Raw genomic sequence first — 20,328 nt, 5'->3', positions numbered from 1 at the left:
TGTTCGTGTATCCTGGTGGCTAACTTTCTTCCTGTTTGTCCTATGTAGTGTATGTGGCAGTCCTTGCATGGAATTTTGTAGACGACATTGGTTTTGTCCATGGGTTGTACTGGGTCTTTTAAGTTTGTTAGTTTTTGTTTGAGAGTGTGGCCCTGTGCCTCACCACCCACTTCACCTTCAACAACATAATCTACAAACAAACCAATGGCACTCCCATGGGATCTCCGCTGTCAGGATTCATAGCAGAAGCGGTAATGCAAAGACTAGAACAAACAGCCCTATCAACCATCAAACCAAAAATCTGGGTCCGCTACGTAGATGACACCTTTGTCATCACAAAACGAAACAAGATAGAAGAGACATTTAACATCATCAACAACACCCTCACAGGCCTAAAGTTCACCAAGGAGGAAGAAACCGACAACAAACTCGCATTCCTGGACGTCGCAGTCGAAAGAACAGACAGCGGGCGACTACAAATCTGCGTCTACAGAAAACCGACAAACACTGACCAAATACTTAACTACACTGGCAACTATCCCGACACACACAAACAAAGCTGCATCAGAACACTTCCAATGAGCCACCACACACTGCAGCACAGACGAACTTCAGAAAACAGAGGAGAACCACCTATACAACGTATTCAAGAAGAACGGATACTCAAAAAACACAGTCCGCAGATTCCTCAAGAACAAACCATGACAAGTAGACCAAACACAACCAGAAACCCTAACTACCTTACCATACATTAAAGAAGTTTCAGAAATAACAGCCAGACTACTAAGACCCCTCAGAATCCTAGTAGCACACAAACACACCAACACTCTCAAACAAAAACTAACAAACTTAAAAGACCCAGTACAACCCATGGACAAAACCAATGTCGTCTACAAAATTCCATGCAAGGACTGCCACAAACACTACGTAGGACAAACAGGAAGAAAGTTAGCCACCAGGATACATGAACACCAGCTAGCCACAAAAAGACACGACCCTCTCTCCCTCGTAGACCTACACACGGATGAAAAAATACCACCATTTCGACTGGGACAACACATCTATCCTGGGACAGGCTAAGCAAAGACACGCCAGAGAATTCCTAGAGGCCTGGCACTCCAACCACAACGCCATAAACAAACACATAGATCTAGATACCATCTATCAACCCCTCAGAAAATGAACAGGAAATGACATCACCACAAACATATAGGACAAACATATAAATAGAACGCAGGAGACAACAGCTTCACCTCACTTGGAGGTCGCCACTGATGATGTTACCTAGCCAGGTAATGAAACGTCTGGATATCAAACCTACAGCTCAGCGACACCCTAAATCTGCTAGAATTCTTTGAGGAACTAACGAGCAGGTTCGACCAAGGAGAGCCAGTGCTTGTTATCTACCTGGACTTCAAGAGGTCCTTGGACAAGCTGTCACACAGGAGGCCAGTGAGTAAGATAATGGCCCACGGTGTTAGAAGCAAGGCGCTTAGCATGGATAGAAGCTTGGCTTTATGGCAAAAAGCAGAGAGTGAGAATAGATGGGTTTTTCTCAGGATGGCACCTGGTTACAAGTGGTGTTCCACAAGGGTCAGTGTTGAGATCTCGACTTTTCACTTTGTACATTAATGATTAAATGAAGGAACTGAGGGAATTCTGGCTAAGTTTGCAGACAGTACAAAAATAGGTAGAGAGACAGGTAGCATTGAGGAGGTGGGGAGACTGCAGAAGGATTTGGACAGGTTAGGAAAGTGGGCAAAGAAGTGACAGACGGAGTACTACATGGGAAAGTATAAGGTCATGCACTTTGGTAAGAAGAATAGAAGCATCAATTATTTTCTAATTGGGGACAAAATTCAGAAGTCTGAAGTGCAAAGGAACTTGGAATTCTAGTCCAGGTTTGTCTCAAGCTAAACTCATGGGTTGAGCCAGTAGTTAGGAAGGCAAATGCAATGTTGACATTTATTTTGATAATATAAAAGCACTTCAATATAAAAGCAGAGATATTCTTCTGAGACTCTTTAAAGCTCTGCTACATTTAGAGTATTGTGCGCAATTTTAGGCCCCATATCTCAGGAAGGACATATCCGCCCTGGAGCAGGTTCAGAGGAGGTTCACAAGCATGGTCTCAGAAATGAAAAGCTTAACATATGAGTAACGTTTGAGGACTCTGGGACAATACTCGATGGAGTTTAGTAGGATGAGGGGAGATCTAGTTGAAACTAACAAAATATTGAAAGACCTGGACTGCGTAGATGTTGGAAAGATGTTTCTATTGGTAGGGCCCGAGGGCACAGCCTTAGAGTAAAGGAAAGACCTTTTAGAACGGAAATAAGGAGAAACTTCTTCAACCAGAGAGCGGTGAATCGATGGAATTCATTGCCACAGAAGGCTGTGGAGCCCAGATCAATGAGTATATTTAAAACGGAGATAGATGGGTTCTTGATTGTCAAAGGTTACAGGTAGAAAGCAGAAGAATGGGGTTGAGAAACTTAACACTCATGATTGAATAATGGAGTAGACTCGATGAGTTGAATGGCCTAATTTCTGCTACTATGTTTTGTGGTCTTATTTGCTGAGTTTCTTCAGTAATTTTTGTTTTTGATTTGAAGTAAAAGTAAGGTTCCCTTGGTATGCATGTCACTCTTGTTGTGGTCATTTTAGCTCTCATGGAGCACCGAAGCCAGGTATCTCTCTCTCTAACTCCAGAGTTGGTAAAGACTCCACTATTCTTCTCTTCATGTGGCTGGGCAGGAATCTCTTCAGTCTTACCACCTACAATTGGCATATTTAATCATGGAATCCCTACAGCATGGAAACAGGCCATTTGGCCCAAGAAGTCCACTCCAACCCTCCGAAGAGTAACCCACCCAGACCCATTCCCCTACCCTTTTACTCTACATTTACCCTTGACTAAGGCACCTGAACATTCCTGAACACTCTGGGAAATTTAGCATGGCCTTTTCACATATATTGGAAGTTTTTGCAGTTGATATTCAGCTTATTTGAGTGTTTTGAGAGACATTTCTTGTCTGACACGTTCAGGAGTGGGACTCAAAACGCAGATTCTTTTGGCTCAAAAGGCAGGGATACTACCTATGGCACTACATGGCCTACATTTTATTTGATTACAACAGCAAATAAAATGAGCGAAAGAGAAAAAAAAATATATGGTGTGCTCAGGGCATATGTTTCTTTGTTTTCAGTTATTGGAATGTCCAAAGATACAAGGAGTTCCCAGGCTGTTCCCCAGATGAAGAATAACAGTAAGTACTCAATAACAATTTGAAAGAGGTTTTTCTGCAGGATGTAAACTAGGTTCATCCTGACCTCTGAATAATATTTTCTTGCACCTAATTCTTCTGATAAATGCAGAGACCTGAAAAGTGTGTCATTCATGGGGATGTTTCTTGAAGTCATATTAAACTGTGAGTAAGAATTCAGCAGCGCAAACAACGAACTGCGAAAATAAACTTGGAAGAAGGAAAACCATAAACAGATTCATTCTTCTCTAGATCCTCACTTCTGTCTTCACATCAGTCCATGCTCTCACCCCAGTTGACCCCGAAAATTTTCTCTGGCCTTATGTCTCCTGCAATCTTGGGTCTTTTCTCTTAACCACACGATTGGCGCAGCTTTATAAAAGCAAAATACTGCAGATGCTGAAACAAAAACAGAAAGTTTTGGAAAAGACTCAACTTGCCTTCCAGAAGAAACAGAGCCAAACTTTCATCTGGCTCCTCTTCACAATGGAAGAAAGATGGAAATGTGATTTGTTTTTATGATGTTGGAAAGGGTCATGTTGAATGAAAGGAAAGATCAAAGATAGGTTAAAGGATGGCAGAAATTAAATAGTAAACACACACAACAAGGCAACATAGCAATCAAGAAGCTTGACACCATCAAGGTCACAGTCCCACTTAACTGGCATTACATGCAGGACATTCACTCCCTCCGAGACTAACACTCAATAGCATCAGTGTGTTCCATCTATAAGATGCACTGCAAAAATTCTCCAAAGGGTCTTAAACAGCATCTTCCAAATTCATAACTACTACCAGTTAGAGGGAAAGGGCAGAATGTACAAAGGAACACCACCTGCAAGCAACTAGAGATGAGCCATAAATGCTGGCCCAGTCAGCAATGCCCATATCCAATAACATATGAAAATGCTAAAGAAACAAAAGACAAAAAGAGCTGCAAGGGTCCAGAGTCAGTGTTAATTGCAGAATTACAAGCAGTTTTGCATAGGTGGCATGGTGGTTAACATAGCTACCTCATAGTACCAGGGACCCAAGTGCAACGCCAGCCTTGGATGACTGTGTAGAGTTTATATGTTCTCTCTGTGTCTGTGTGGAATGCCTCCCACAATTGAAAGATGTGCAGGCTAAGTGGATTAGCCAAGCTAAATGTGGGATGGTGAGTGGGGGAGGGGGGAAGAGTGTGTGAATGCCCTGTTTCAGCACTGTAAGAGATTCTGTTTGAAAGCGAAAACCTGTAAAGTGGAATTTTTTTTAATTGTGCTATCTCCTTCAGTGAAATCGCCAAACGACAAGCCAATCATGCAAGTGTGAGGTCTTGGCCTGGCATCAGGATCTAGGGACAGAAACGGGTGGCACGGTGACACAGTGGTTAGCACGTTGCCTCACAGCACCAGAGACCCAGTTTCAATTCCCGCCTTGGGCAACTGTCTGTGTGGAATTTGTACATTCTCCCCGTGTCTGCGTGGGTTTCCTCCAGGTGCTCTGGTTTCCTCCCACAGTCCGAAAATGTGCGGGTTAGGTGAATTGGCCATGCTAAATTGCCCATAGTGTTCGGTGAAGGGGTAAATGTAGGGGAGAGAGTTGCTCTTCGGAGGATCGGTGTGGATTTGTTTCCACACTGTAAGTAATCTAATCTAATCTAAGTCTGCCCAATCAGAAGTGCCATTCAATCAGAATTCTCCTATTTGCTGACAGTTCCTGAGTTCAGCCATTTCATGGAGATCATGATGACTGCTAACACAGCAGCCATGGAGTCTTGGAATCTGGCACAAATGTGTCAAGTGACGGAAGGACCCAAGTTGATGACTCATGGTCAGAAGGATACAGAGGAGGCTGCCACACAACCCAGCTCTTGCTCAATATCCAGTCCTTTGACTAGGCACTGACTATTTTTGATAAGAGGACTCTCTCACCCAAAGTGGAAAGTTATCCACGGGACTCACTTATCAGGACTGCTGCAGTGGGGTAATCCCAGCAGCAGGGACGGAGGTCTTTTAGCGGTCCTTAATTGTCTACTTAAAGCCCTTAGTTGACAACAGGGTGGCAAGATCAACCATAGTCTTTGCTGGAGGCGGTATTGATACTGGTTAGAAATAGAGCATACAAGTCTATGCTGCCAACGCTACACTAAATCCACACTAGTTCCACTTTCCAGCACTAGACCTGGAGTCTTGAATGTTATGATAGTTCCAAAAATGGGGAAATGATTCATTCTGAAACATGTGAGTTCACTCATCCCAATGGAAATCCCCAAGGTTCTGTACCTAAGATGGCACCGTGTAGTGACGTGAACTTTTCACTGTACTCACGTGACAATATGGTTTCATGCTGGCACAGATTAATTTTTTTTTATAATTCTATAACACTTTGCCTATAGCAAGGAGCAATAGAATATGTAATGTTTCCACTAATCAGGCAAAATCTGCTGCAATCTCTTGCAGCAGAGAGCGGCGAGAGCTGGGCGGAAGTGAAGTCGGAGTGCAGAGGCTGTTGGGAAGGTGGGTGAGTGTTATTTAAGTAGGTGTGTTCTAGGCCCCAGGTCCTACACAGTAGGGCCTCCTCTAATCTAAATTAAAAGTCCACAGATCTGCAACAAAACACAGGGGCCGAGGGAAGTTTCTGTTGAGAAAAGAGCAAGTCTTTGGCTCAGGAGTCTTCGACAAAGAAGTTGAGAGAAGTGATTACGCCACAGTTGAAGAGGGTGAAGACATGACTGCCAAGCTGATTCAGTGTACTGCATGCATGATGTGGGAGGTCAGGGACTCTAGTGTAGCTGGCTCGTATAACTGTGGAAAGTGTGTACACATTCAGCTTCTCAAAGAGCATATTGCAGCACTGAAGAAAGAACTAGATGACCTCAGGCTCATCCGAGAGAACGAGATCTTTCTGCACAGGACCTTCAGCGAGGTTATTACACCAAGCATACCAGAAGAGAGTAGAAGGGAGAAGATGATGAGGAAGGCAGAGATGAGACAAGTGCAAGAGACCCCGGGGGAAGTACCTGTCAGTAATAGGTTGAATCTCTTGGAAACCGTAGAGACAGACGTCACTGCCAGTCCAAGAGGCAGTCAGGTCTGCCAATCAGAAATTGGCGTGGAGGCAGAGCCGAGGAGTCGGACATCACACAGAGTCGTGGTAATAGGGGACTCCATAGTGAGAGGGACTGAGGGGAGTTTCTGCGGCAACAGGCGGGATTTGAGGATGGTGTGTTGCCTTCCAGGTGCCAGCATTAAGGACATCGCAGACAGAGTGCAGGAAATCCTCAAGGGCGAAGGTGAAGAGTCAGAGATGATGGTACATGTCGGCACAAATAACGTCGGGAAGAAGAGGAGGGACATTCTACAGTGGGACTTCGGAGAACACGGAAGAAGGCCGAAAAGCAGGACATCCAGGGTGGTTATCTCCAGTTTGCTTCCAGTTCCTCGGGCTGGAGAGGACAGGAACAGGGAGTTAATGGACTTGAATGTGTGGCTGGGGAACTGGTGCAGGAAGCAAGGATTTAAATTCTTGGATCACTGGGGTATGTTTAGCAGTAAGGATAAATTATACAAGAGGGACGGATTGCATCTTAATAGGTGGGGGACCAGCATTCTGGCAGGTAGGTTTGCCACTGCAACACAGGTGCGTTTAAACTAAATAGCAGGGGGGAGGAGGGGACAAACTGGAAGTTTAAGAAGGAAGTTAAAGGGAAAGTTAGAACAAGAGAAGTCAAGAAAGGCAATGGAATCAATAGAGCAGAAAACTCAAAAAAGGATCATGCCATAAGGTCAAGTGAAATAGGGATTGATAGGAAGGGTGAGGGTAGTAACAAATTAAAAATATTATATATGAATGCACGAAGCATTAGAAATAAGATGGATGAGCTCGAGGCTTATTTGGAAATTGGCAGTTATGATATTGTGGGGATAACTGAGACATGGTTTCAAGTGGACAGGGCCTGGGAAATGAATAGTCAAGGCTACACGTGCTATCGTAAGGATAGACAGACTGGCAGAGGGGGTGGGGTGGCCCTGTTGGTAAGGAATGATATTCAGTCCCTTGCGCGGGAGGACCTAGAATCAGGGGATGTAGAATCAGTATGGATACAGCTGAGAAATTCTAAGGGTAGAAAGCCCCTAATGGGAGTTATCTACAGACCCCCAAACAGTGTGTAAGCTAAATAAGGAGCTGAAATTGGCCTGTCGCGAAGATATTACTACAGTTGTTATGGGGGATTTCAGCATGCAGGTAGTCTGGGAGAATCAGGATGGTACTGGACCCCAAGAAAGGGAGTTTGTGGAGTGCCTCCGAGATGGAGTCTTAGAACAGCTTGTGCTGGAGCCTACCAGGGAGAAAGCAATTCTGGATCTGGTGTTGTGCAACGAACCGGATTTGATCAGGGACCTCGAAGTAAAGGAGCCATTAAGAGGTAATGACCGCAATACAATAAGCTTTAAACTGCAGTTTGAAAGGGAGAGGGTAGAATTGGAAGTGACAATATTTCAGTTGAATAAAAGGAACTGTGGAGCTATGAGAGAGGAGCTGGCCAAAGTTCAATGGTGCAAAACCCTAGCAGAGATGACAGTGGAGGAACAATGGCAGATATTTCTGGGTATAATGCGGAAGATGCAGGATCAGTTCATTCCAAAAAGGAAGAAAGATCCTAAGGGGAGGCAGGGGTGGCTGTGGTTGATGAGGGAAGTTATGGACCATATAAAGACAAAAGGGAAAAAGTATAACATAGCAAAGATGAGTGGGAAATTGGAGGACTTGGAAGCTTTTAAAGAGCAACAGAGGATAACTGAAAAGGAAATACGCAAAGAAAAAATAAGGTACGAAGGTAAACAGGCCAAAAATATAAAGGATAGTAAAGGCTTTTTTAGGTATGTGAAAAGAAAAAAAATGGTTAAGACTAAAATTGGGCCCTTGAAGACAGAAACAGGTGAATTTATTACGGGGAACAAAGAAATGGCAGAAGAGTTGAATTGGTACTTTAGATCTGTCTTCACTGGGGAAGACACGAGCAATCTCACAGATGTAATAGTGGCTGAAGGATCTGAACTGAAGGGAATTTATATTAGGCAGGAAATGGTGTTGGAGAGACTGTTAGGTCTGAAGACTGATAAGTCCCTGGGACCTGATGGTCTGCATCCCAAGGTACTGAAGGAGGTGGCTCTAGAAATTGTGGGTGCATTGGTGATCATTCTCCAATGTTCTATAGATTCAGGATCAGTTCCTGTGGATTGGAGGGTGGCTAATGTTGTCCCACTTTTTAAGAAAGGAGGGAGAGAGAAAACAGAGAATTATAGACCAGTTAGTCTGACCTCAGTGGTGGGAAAAATGCTGGAGTCAATTATAAAGGACGAAATTATGACACATCTGGAGTGCAGTAACAGGACAGGCCAGAGTCAGCATGGATTTATGAAGGGGAAATCATGCCTGATTAATCTTCTGGAATTTTTTGAGGCTGTAGCTCTGAAGATGGGCAAGGGATATCCAATGGATGTAGTATACCTGGACTTTCAGAAAGCCTTTGATAAAGTCGCACATAGGAGGTTAGTGAGCAAAATTAGGGCACATAGTATTAGGGGCAAAGTACTGACCTGGATTGAAAATTAGTTGGCTGACAGGAAACTAAAAGAGTAGTGATAAACGGCTCCCTTTCAGAATAGCAAGCGGTAATCAGTGGTATGCCGCAGGGATCAGAGCTGGGACCACAGCTTTTTACAATGTATAATAATGATATAGATGAAGGTATTAAAAGTAATATTAGCAAATTTGCTGATGACACAAAGCTGGGTGGCAGGGTGAAATGTGAGGAGGACATTAGGAGATTACAGGGTGACGTGGGCATGCTAGGTTAGTGGACAGATGCATGGCAGATGCAACTTAATGTCGATAAATGTGGGTTATCCACTTTGGTAGCAAGAACAAGAAGGCAGATTACTACCTAAATGGAGTCAATTTATGTAAAGGGGCAGTACAATGAGATCTAGGTGTTCTTGTACATCAGTCAATGAAAGCAAGCATGCAGGTACAGCAGGCAGTGAAAAAGGCTAATGGCATGCTGGCTTTCATAACAAGAGGAATTGAGTATAGGAGCAAAGAGGTCCTTCTGCAGCTGTACAGGGCCCTGGTGAGGCCGCTTCTGGAATATTGTGCGCAGTTTTGGTCTCCAAATTTGGGGAAAGACATTCAGGCTATTGAGAGAGTACAGTGTAGGTTCACGAAGTAAATTCCCGGAATGACGGACTATCATGTGTTGAAAGATTGGAGCGACTGGGCTTGTATGTGCTTGAGTTTAGAAGGCTGAGAGGGGATCTGATTGAGACGTATAAGATTATTAAAGGCTTGGACACTCTGGAGGCAGGAAACATGTTTCCGCTGATGGGTGAGTCCCGAACCAAAGGACACAGTTTAAAAATAAAGGGTAGGCCATTTAGGACAGAGATGAGGAGAAACTTCTTCACCCAGAGAGTGGTGGGTGTATGGAATGCTCTTCCCCAGAAGGCAGTGGAGGCCAAGTCTCTGGATACTTTCAAGAAAGAGTTGGATAGAGCTCTTAAGGATCGTGGAATCAAGGGTTATGGACATAAGGCAGAATTAGGATACTGATTGTAGATGATCAGCCATGATCATAATGAATGGCAGTGTTGGCTCGAAGGGCAGAATGGCCTACTCCTGCATCTATTGTCTATTGTCAGTCTTAGAAAAACTGTAGTGTACCAGGGTTTCAATATATCACTATTCCACTGAAGACTCGATAATGACTGGAAATCAAATTCCAGAAGGATTTGCAGCTTGTTTGTGTCCAGTTTTTGAAAGTATTGATTGGATATGACATTGCCTGTACCAGCACAACAATGTGGACTGCGACGGTTTAACAAGGAGGCCTGTAACCATCTTCTCAAGGGCAGTTAGGGAATGGGCAATGAATATCTGTCTTGCCATTGTCACAACAGCAAATCTTTTTTTTAAATGGTTATCGAAGAACCCAACAAATTCTGGCAGCTAAAATGATTGTTGGAAGATGGCAACAGAGTAGGATGCTCCAGTTAGAGCTCATCTGCTCTGCCCGCTCTTTTTTTTTCAGCTTCAATTTTTCTCTCCAATCACATTCTTCCCTTAAACTCATCCCAACAACCTGTACTTGGCCCGTATCCCTCCATACCTTTCCTATTTGTGAACTTATCCAAATAGCTTTTAAATTTTGCAGCTGTACCTGCATCCATCACTTTCTCTGGCAGTTCATTCCACACACAGACCACTCTCTGTGTAAAATGGTTGCCCCTCATGTCTTTTTTAAACCCTTCTCCTCGCACCTTAAAAGTATGTCCCCTTGTTTTGAACTCCCCCACCCTAGGGAAAAGACATTTGTCATTCATCTTATCTATGCCCCTTATAATTTCATAAATCTCAATAAGGTCATCTCTCAACCTCCTATGCCCTGTGAAGCATGTCCAGTTTTTCCAGCCTATGTTTATGTCTCAAACCCTCCATTCCCAGCAATGTCCTGATAAATCTCTTCTGAACCTTCTCCAATTTAATAATAATCTTCCTATAGCAGGGTGACCAGAAGTGCACACCACTCAAGACTATGCAACATTCTGTACAATCTCAACATGATATCCCAGTTCCAGTGCTCAAAGGTCTGAACACTAAAGGCCTTCTTAACTACCCTGTCTACCTGTGATGCAAGTTTCAAAGAATTATGAACCCCTAGGTCTCTCTGTTGCTGGGCAAATTATATTCCTACTTTGTTTACAAGTTTGTTGCTTGTTCAGGAACCTCGCACCTACTCTAACAGTGCACATCACTAGACCTGACCTCAATTCGACCATTCCCATGGTTCCTACACCAAACTTTGTCCCCTCAAGTAAACTCTGGTTTCCACACATCTTGGGTCCAGCATTGGCATTCCTGATGCTATTTCACCCCTCCCACCACCTGATCTGGAAGATCAGATTTGACCTAGTGTGGAGTTGTTTTCACTTTAGCATCTCTGCTGAAGCTAACCATGTAATTGCGTGAGGGGTGGTTTTATAATCAAATAGTGAAGCTGTGGCCTGTTTAAGCCTCCCTTCAAAGTTTGAACTGCTCTTTCCGTCAGACCTTGTAAAATATTCTCCATCATCCACTGAAAAATTGCACTGGCTGACAATACCCCAAATGTCATACCCGTCTCGTGGTAAAAACCCTTATAGGTGGAGGGAATCTTCATCTAACTGCAATTGCAAGGACACATTGCTGATATCCAACTTTGTGAAGGACCTTGCCCTGTTAGCTTTGTATGTAAATCCTGTATGTGAGGGATTGGTTATTTATCCAGCTGCGAAAAATGGTTTGCTATTTGTTTAAGATCCCCACAAAGGCAAACTTAATCTATCAGGCTCACAATCGGTACAACTGGTGTTGCCCATTCTGCAAACCGGACCTATTTGATGCTTCCTTCACTTTCCAGTCTCCTGATTTCTGCCTGTACTTCTGCCTGTAAGACAAATGGCACTGCACGGCTCTTGTAGAATCATGGAATTGCTTCCTGACAAACATGCAAGGTGAGCTTGGCTCCTTTGATAGTCCATTGTCCTTCCTGAAAACCTTCCAGGTATTTAATTAGGACTTCAATCAGGCAGCCATTTTCTATCTGAAAAATGTTGAGCCAATCTCGGTTAACCAATTTTGCATCATCAAGTTTGGGTCCAAGTCTTTCACAACAATCTTTGGTAATCTGAACCAGCTGTTTCTCGTAAGAAGCCAGAACATAAGTTATATCTTTAATCTGTAATTGTTCCCTGGTATAGGTTCTCAGACTAGCCAAGATATTACCCAAACTTAAGGATTGGCATCCAGAGGGAATTTTATTAAAGACTGGTTCTGCAAGTACTGAAATAGCTATTCCAATATCAACCTCCATTTGAACTGGGTGACCATTTAACCAGACATTTATTTGGATTGATTCTGATTTGGATGTTGCTGAGCAGTTTAACCATTCCAAAGATGTAGGTGAACTTTCCAGGGTGTAGAGTCTTCTGGATACTATGAGATCTCTTACTCAGATGAGAAAAAATTAACCATTTAGCTGAGACTTTGCTTTGTTTTGGGGTTTTGCTGTGGACAGACCTGGAGTCCCTCTGTTCAGGATATGCCCTAAGTGAGCTACGCAATTACCTTCACTTAGGTGGTGCTCCTCAACTTCAGTCAAACTGGAGGGTGTCCACTTCCATCGGAATATCCTGCAATTCATATGCTCCACCTGTCACATTTTCCAGTGATAAAGCCAGTTGTAATGCCTGTTTGAATCCAGTTGGGCTTCATCTAGTTGGCACTTTTGCATGGTTATGTCATTAATCCCACTCCTGTCACCACTGAAATAACTCCACAGAGGTCGGTATCCCGTTATCAAGTCACCCTTTATTTACACGCGAGAATCCTTGACATCTGATATAGCTGCCTCAGAGCTGGTTCTCAGAGTGATTAGAACCTCTGACACGCCTGTTTATTTTTTTTTCTTTTTTTTGGCAAAACACCCAAGTGGCCAGTGACAAGCACTGCCCTTAACACTCCAGTTTATTTTTTTAAATTTAACCCCCACACTACCGCCTAACTGCGGTAGTGCTTATTTTTTCCCCAGCACCCATGGTGTGTGTGTGCAGGTGTGAGACACAGTGAATGACACGAGGTGCACAAATCTTTATTCCATTTCCACCACCAGGAAGATAGGAAAGCACCCGAGTGGCCAGTGACAAGCACTGCGCTTCGCATCAAAGGGCAATGCTGTGTGATCAAAACAGTGAAGGGGAGGGTAGGGACTAAATCAAAATAGAGTTGGAGGGGGAAATAATGCACTCCACTCCCTGCGGCGCCCATCTCTCCCCAAACAACTCCAGGGTGTTGGTGGACACCGCGTGCTCCTTCTCCAAGGACACCCGGGCTTTAACGTAACCCCGGAAGAGGGGCAGGCAGTCGGCCCTAACGACCCCCTCCACGGCCCGCTGCCTGGACCTGTTGATGGCCAGTTTGGCCAGGCCCAGGAGCAGACCCACGAGGAGGTCTTCGGACCTGCCCTCCCTCCTCCATACCGGGTGCCTGAAGATCAGGAGCGTGGGACTGAAGTGCAACACCTGTTTACATCTGTCAGACACAGCTCCCTGATTGGACCAAAGTAACAGACCCAAACAGGGGACTTTTATTGTATGAAATCCTCTGGCAGACCTCGTTACAATCACTACAATTACACTAACAAGTCGGCGAAGTAGCTGAACTGAAAGTGTTAATTTGGCAACTGACAGATTCTCAGAAATTCACAACCAGTGAAGCAGACGTAAACACTGAGAATGTTGGAGAAACCCAGCACATCCAGCAGCATCTGTGAGAGAGAAACAGAGTTCATGTTTCAAGCACAATAAGACTCTTCTTCAGAAGGGTTTATTTTTGTTATTGATTTCTAGCATTTACAGAATTTTCTTTTATTTGAGTGAAGCAGAACTTTTGTTTGAATCCATTCATTTAAGGCAATGGGAAGCAGTGAGTTTCAGATTGCAGACCAACTTACTCTGAGTGCTGCCAATTGCCGGGAGGTATGATGGCTGAATCAGCCTGCCATTACACAGTGAATTACAATGAAAGGGAAATTTTGACATTTACATACACAATCAATTAGCATAGACACACAGCCAACAATACGGGACAATGCCCTCCAAACCATACTCACACAATCCATTCACTTAATCCCTTATGGTTTTCTGTGACATCGCTGTTTTGCCTTAATAATGAAACACATTGTACAATAATTAAAATATGTCTGCTCCCATCCAAATTGTTTCTCAAATCTCTCTGTGTCACTCCCTACCTCTTACTGAATTTCCATTTCCTAGGTCTTCCTCCTTCTGTCAAGTAACCCGGAGCAAGGTTAGTTCCATGTGTTCTGACCTGAGGTATAGAGGTCAGGTACAAGTTCATAGTTCCTTGAAAGTGGAGTCAAAGGGAATTCGGGTAGTGAAGAAGGTGTTTGGTATACTTGCCTTTATTGGTCAGTGTATGGATTATTTTGGGAGGTCATATTGCAACTATACAGGACATTGTTTACGTTACTTTTGGAATACTGCTTGTAATTTTGGTCTCTCTGTTACAGGAAGAATGTTGTGAAACGTCTAAGGGTTCAAAAATATTAACAAGGATGCTGCCAGGGTTGGAGAGTTCGAGCTGTAGAGAGAGTCTGAATACGTTGGGGCTCTTTTCCCTGAAGTGTCGGAGGCTGAGGGGTGACCCTTATAGGGGTTTATAAAATCATGAGGGGCATGGATAGTGTGAATAGCCAAGGATTTTTCCCCAGAGAAGGGGAGTCCAAAACTAGAGGGCATAGGTTTAGGGTGAGAGGGGAAAGATATAAAAGAGACCTAAGGGGCAACTTTTTCACGCAGAGGGTGGCGGGTGCTGGCAGGTGGGACTAGATTGGGTTGGGATATCTGGTTAGCATGGACGGGTTGGACCGAAGGGTCTGTTTCCATGCTGTACATCTCTATGACTCTATAACATAGGTTTAAGGTGAGAGAGGAAAGATTTAAAAAGGGCCTAAGGAGCAACTTTTTCTCACAGGGTGATACATATATGGAATGAGCTGTCAGAAGAGATGGTGGAGGCTGGTACATGAATGGGTACATGAATAGGAAAGGTTTAAAGGGATATGAGCCAAATGCTGGCAAATGGGACTAGATTGATTTAGGTTATCTGGTTTGCAGGTATCTGGTTTGACAGGAGGGTCTGTTTTCATGCTGTATGTCTTTATGACTCTATGACTGTATTAGACATCTCCTTGGGAAAAGACCTCAACTATCCATGCCACTAATTTTTTTTTACACTTCTATCAAGTCACCCTCAGCCTCCAGCATTTTAGCAAAAACAATCCAAGTTTGTCCAAGTGAGCTATATACTCCAATCCAGGCAACATCCTTGTCAACCTCCTTTACACAGTTTCCAAAGCCTCCACATCCTTTCCATAATGTGGCAACTAAAACTGCACACAATACGCCAAATGTTGCCTGACTGAACTCATCAGCTACAACATGACTTGCCAACTTTTATACTAAGTGCCCTGACTGATGAAGGCAAGGTTGTCATACACCTTCTTTATCACCTTATCCACTTATGTTGCAACTTCCAAGGAGCTATGGATTTGCACCAAAGATCCTTTGATAAGCTTCCTCAGTATCCACAACTCCACTGATTTTCGTGTCATCTACAAACTTATTAATCAGACCACCTACATTTTCATTCAGACCATTTAGATATATTACAAATAACAGGTCTCAGCATTGATCGTTGTGGAACACTCCTGGTCACAGAGCTCCAGTCAGAAAAACACCCCTGACATCTATGACTAAGCCAATTTTGTAGCCACCTTGCCAACTCACCACGGATTCCATGTGACTTAATCTTCTGGTCCAGGCTACCATGAGGGACCTTATTAAATGCTTTGATAAAGTCCTTGTAGAGAGCATCCACTGCTGTAATATGAACAATCATGTTCGTAACTTTCTCAAAAAATTCAAACCAGTTTTTGAGACAAGCCTCCCCCACATAAAACCATACTGACTATCCCTAATAAGTTCATTTTTCTTCAAATGCAAGTAAGTACTATCCCTAAGAATCTTTTCCAATAATTTCCTATCACTGATATAAGACTTATCAGCCTGTAATTTCTTGGATTATCCATGTTACCTTTCTTAAAACATTGGCTATTCTCCAGTCTTCTGGAACCTTGCCTATGGCTAAAGAGGATAATAAAGATCTCTGTGAGTACCCCAGCAGTCTCCTCTATTGCGTCCTGCAGTATCTTGGGATAGATATCATCAGGCTCTGAAGATGTATTTACCTTCATGTTTTTCAAGACACCTAACACCACCACTTTATTAATGTTGATGTGACTCAACTATCAACATTCCTCTCCCTATTTTTACTATCATTCATGCCCTCCTTGGTAATTACCTATGCGAAGTACTCATTAAGGACCTCACCCACTTCCTCTGCCTCCACACACATTTCCCTCCTTTTGTCCTTGAATTGACCTATTCTTTCTCTGGTTACCCTCCTACTCTTAATATATGTATAAAATGCTTTGGGATTCTTCTTAATCCTACATGCAAGGACAGTTCATGGCCCCTTTTAGCCCTCTTAATTTCTTGTTTAAGTTCTTTTCTGCATCTTTTATGCTTCTCAAGGGCCATGTTTGATTTCACTACTGCTTGTATACACTTTGAATCTCCCTGCTGTACAGCAAAGCTAATTGTAATACCACTGATCTGGCTGCTGCTATTGTTGCTTTCCATGAGAGACATCAGTATTTGGGCAGGAAGGAACTGTACCATTGGACTGAGTTCCGCCTGAGCCAATCTGGGGTCAGTGTCCTAATGGAATCACTAAATAGGGTGTTCACAATAATTGGGAGAAGGCTTGGAGAAGTCAATACTGTTTCAAAATCTAGTAATATGATAGTGAGTAAAGAAGCAATCAGAAATTCTACTTCAGATATAACAGCTAGTGGCAAAACTATAAGATGAGTATTGATTAAACTGGAAGAAAAATACAATAAACAGATGAGTAAACAGATCAGTGCTGAGGGACAGGTTACAGCATTTGGCAAAAATAAGAGTTCTATATATGAATGCACAGAGCTTAAGGAATAAAAGAAATGAGCTGCAGCCACAAATTCAAATTAGATGTTGTGATATAGTAGCCAACACGGAGTCATTGCTGCAGGATTGGGAACCATGTAGACCAGGCTTTAAAATTTACAGAACAACAAGGGAAAATGGCAGAGGAGGTTCAATACCCTTACAGATAAGAAACAAAATTATTTCAGTGGTGCAGGAGAAGATAAGAAGGGGAAAGCATTCAGTGGAGACCATATGGATAGAACTGAGGAACAGTAAAGAATCTAAAACTGTAATAGATGTGCACAGACCCCCTGGCAGCAGTTCTGAAGTGCTAGATTGCATATCTGCAGAAATTAGAAAACTATAGCAAAGCCAGAATATTATTAATAGAGGTTTGGGAGGGACAGACAAGCACCTTTCAAAAAAGTTGTGAATTTCTGGCATGTGCCCTGGACAGTTTCTTACAGCAATGTGCAACAAGGGGACAAGAAATACGAGATTTAGGTATGTGCAATGAGCTGAATTTAATTAGTAACCTCATTGTACGACAGTCAAATAATGATTGTAACATGATTAAATTCAATGTAAAGTTTGTAAGCACAGAGTTTTAGATTTAGATAAGGCTGTTTTTAACGAGTTAAGATAGAGAATTCCACAGTAAGCTGGGAAAATCTGCTAATGGGTAAAACAACTGAAGAAAAAGCAAAGGGTATTTAAAGAAATATTTAGCACAGTACAAAAACACTTTATATGCCTGAGAGGGAAAATTTCCCCTTCACAATAAAGCTGCCATGGACAACTGAATAAATGAGGAACAGCATAAAATTAAAAGAAAAGGCTTGCAAAATTTCAAAAGCAGCACAGATCCTTCTGAATAGAAAGATACAAGGACTACCAAAGGACATAGAGCAGCTTATCAGAGCTATAAAAGGGATTATGAAGGGAAATCCGCCAGGGACATCAAAATCAATAAGAAGGAATTTTAATGTTAGACAAAAGGAAAGTGGTTGGTCAGGAGCAATGTTGGCCCACAAAAGACTGAAAGTGGAAATACTACAGGAAAATGACTACAGGAAAATGGCAGACACATTAAATCATTGCTTTGCCTCAGCATTTAGTACATACCTTGTCGGAAGTCCTAAAGAAATTAATAGTGATGCTAGAACAGGAACTGAATACAATTGACGTAAGTAAAACATTGGGTAGTGAGGATAATAATGGAATTAAAGAATAACAAATTCCTGGGACCTGACAGTTTCCATCCAAGGATGTTAAAGGCAGTAGAGGAGGATGTTATAAATGCCCTAACTGTAATGTTTCAGAGTTCCTTAGATACAGAAGTCACCCCTGTGTATTGGAAAATTGCACATGTGAGTCCGCTTCTTAAAGATGAAAGAGGAGAACCAGGCAATTACAGACTAGCTAGCTGAACATCTGTGGTTGGGAAATTATTGGAGTCTATAATCAAGCATGGGGTAACTGAACACTTTGAAATTTTTCAGTTAATTAGGGGTAGCCTATATGAATTCATGACAGGTTGGTCGTACCTGACAAATTCAATGATTTTTGGAGGGTGAGGAGTGACCTTTATGACATTTATAAAATCATGGTGGGCATGGATAGGGTAAATAGACAAGGTTTTTCCATGAGATGAGGTATCCAGAACTAGAGGGCATGGGTTTAGGGTGAGAGAGGAAAGATTTGAAAGGAACCTAAGGGGCAACGTTTTTATGCAAAGGGTGGTGCATGTTTGGAATGCCAGAGGAAGTGATGGAGGCTGGTACAATTACAACATTTAAAAGGCATCTGGATGGGTATAGAAACAGGAACGGTTCAGAGGGTTATGGGCCAAGTGCTAGCAAATGGGACTAGATTAATTTCAGATATCTGGTCGGTATGGACAAGTTGGACCAAAGGGTCTGTTTCTGTGCTGTACATGTCTAGGACTCTATGATTCTAAGTGATTAAGGCAGTGGACAGGGGAATGTTTATGGATGTTGTTTACATGGAGTTTCATAGGCATTTGATAGAAATCCCACATGAAAGACTGTTAACTAAGGTAGAAACCCATGGAATTGAAGGAAAATTACTGACATGCTGGGAAAATTGGTTGAGTGTAAGGTGGCAGAAACTAGGGGTAATAGGTAGGTAGTGAGCCAAGAGTGTGGTACTGGAAAAGCACAGCAGGTCAGGCAGCATCTGAGGAGCAGGAAAATGGATGTTTCAAGCAAAAGCCCTCTAATCTCCAGCTTATGGCCCATAATAGGTAGGCACTCAAATTGGCAGGATGTGGCCAGTGATGTTCCAAGGGGATAATTGTTTGAGCCTCAGTTATTCACACTATTTATAAAGGGCTTAGTTAATAGCATGGAAAATCACATCCAAATTTGCTGTGGACACAAGTAAATTGGTGTTGTAGATAGCATAGATGACAGCATAAATTTACATTGGGATATTGATAGACTAAATGAATAGGCTGATGGAGGTCAGTGTGGTGTTACCCATTTTGCACTGAAATAGGATAAATCAGGATACTTTCTAGATGGTATGAAGTTAAATATAGTGGATGCTCAAAAAGTTTGGGGTTCGGGGTATAGATCTTTAAAATGTCACGAACAGTTACAGAAAATAATCAAGGAAACTAATGGAATGGAGGCCTTTATATCTAGAGAACTGGAGCACAAGGATGCAGAAGTTATGCTTCACTTATACAAAACCTCAGTTAGATACCACTGTGAGCAGATCTAGGCACCACATCTTAGGAAATATAGAATCCTTGGAGGGAGTACAGCATAGGCTTATAAAAATTATACCTGGGCTTCAGGGGTGGATGTATGAGGAGAGATTTTTTTAAAAAGGCCTGTTTTCTCCAAAATTTAGAAGGTTAAGGGGTTATTTAATTGAAGTCTTCAAGATATTAACAAAAAAGGACAGGGTTGATACAGACAAACTATTTCCACTGGTTGGAGATTTTAGAACAATGGGGTATAGTCTAAGAATTAGAACCACGTTTTTCAGGAGAGATGTTGCACACAAAGAGTAATAGATATTTGGAATTCATTTGCACAAATGACAGTGAAGGCAGGATCAGTTGTTAATTTTAAATTTGCGGTAGATATTTTTTCCCAGTATCTGAATTACTTTGGCAGCCACCATGTTTATATGGCTAATTCAATTTCTCGTCAGTGTTAACCCCCAGGATGTTAATAATGGGGAATTTAGTAATAGTAATGCCATTGAATGTCATGGGAAAATACTAAGATACTCTCTTATCGGAGATGGACATTACCTGGCATTTGTGTGATGCAAATGTTACTCACCATTTGCAGTTTATCAGCTCAAGCCTGGATCTTGCTGCATTTAGATGTAGTAACTGATTAACTAAGTAACTGAGGACTCATGACTGGTACTGAACATTGGTGCTGTAAGCT

At 42.5% G+C, this 20,328-nt stretch overlaps 1 protein-coding gene across 1 annotated transcript in view; it reads left to right on the top strand.

Moving 5' to 3' along the window:
- The window catches only part of LOC140467903 (uncharacterized), a 154,414-nt gene that overhangs the window by 86,641 nt on the left and 47,445 nt on the right, over window positions 1-20,328 (top strand). Inside the window, exon 12 of the mRNA XM_072563979.1 lies at window positions 3,210-3,269. Within this exon, the coding sequence (XP_072420080.1) occupies window positions 3,210-3,269 (60 nt within the window). The remainder of the gene's footprint in view (window positions 1-3,209; window positions 3,270-20,328) is intronic.

Source organism: Chiloscyllium punctatum, chromosome 46 (assembly GCF_047496795.1).
Source record: "Chiloscyllium punctatum isolate Juve2018m chromosome 46, sChiPun1.3, whole genome shotgun sequence".
Classification (NCBI taxonomy): domain Eukaryota; kingdom Metazoa; phylum Chordata; class Chondrichthyes; order Orectolobiformes; family Hemiscylliidae; genus Chiloscyllium; species Chiloscyllium punctatum.
Note: the sequence above shows the minus strand (reverse complement) of the source record. Positions and strands in the feature narration are given on the sequence as shown.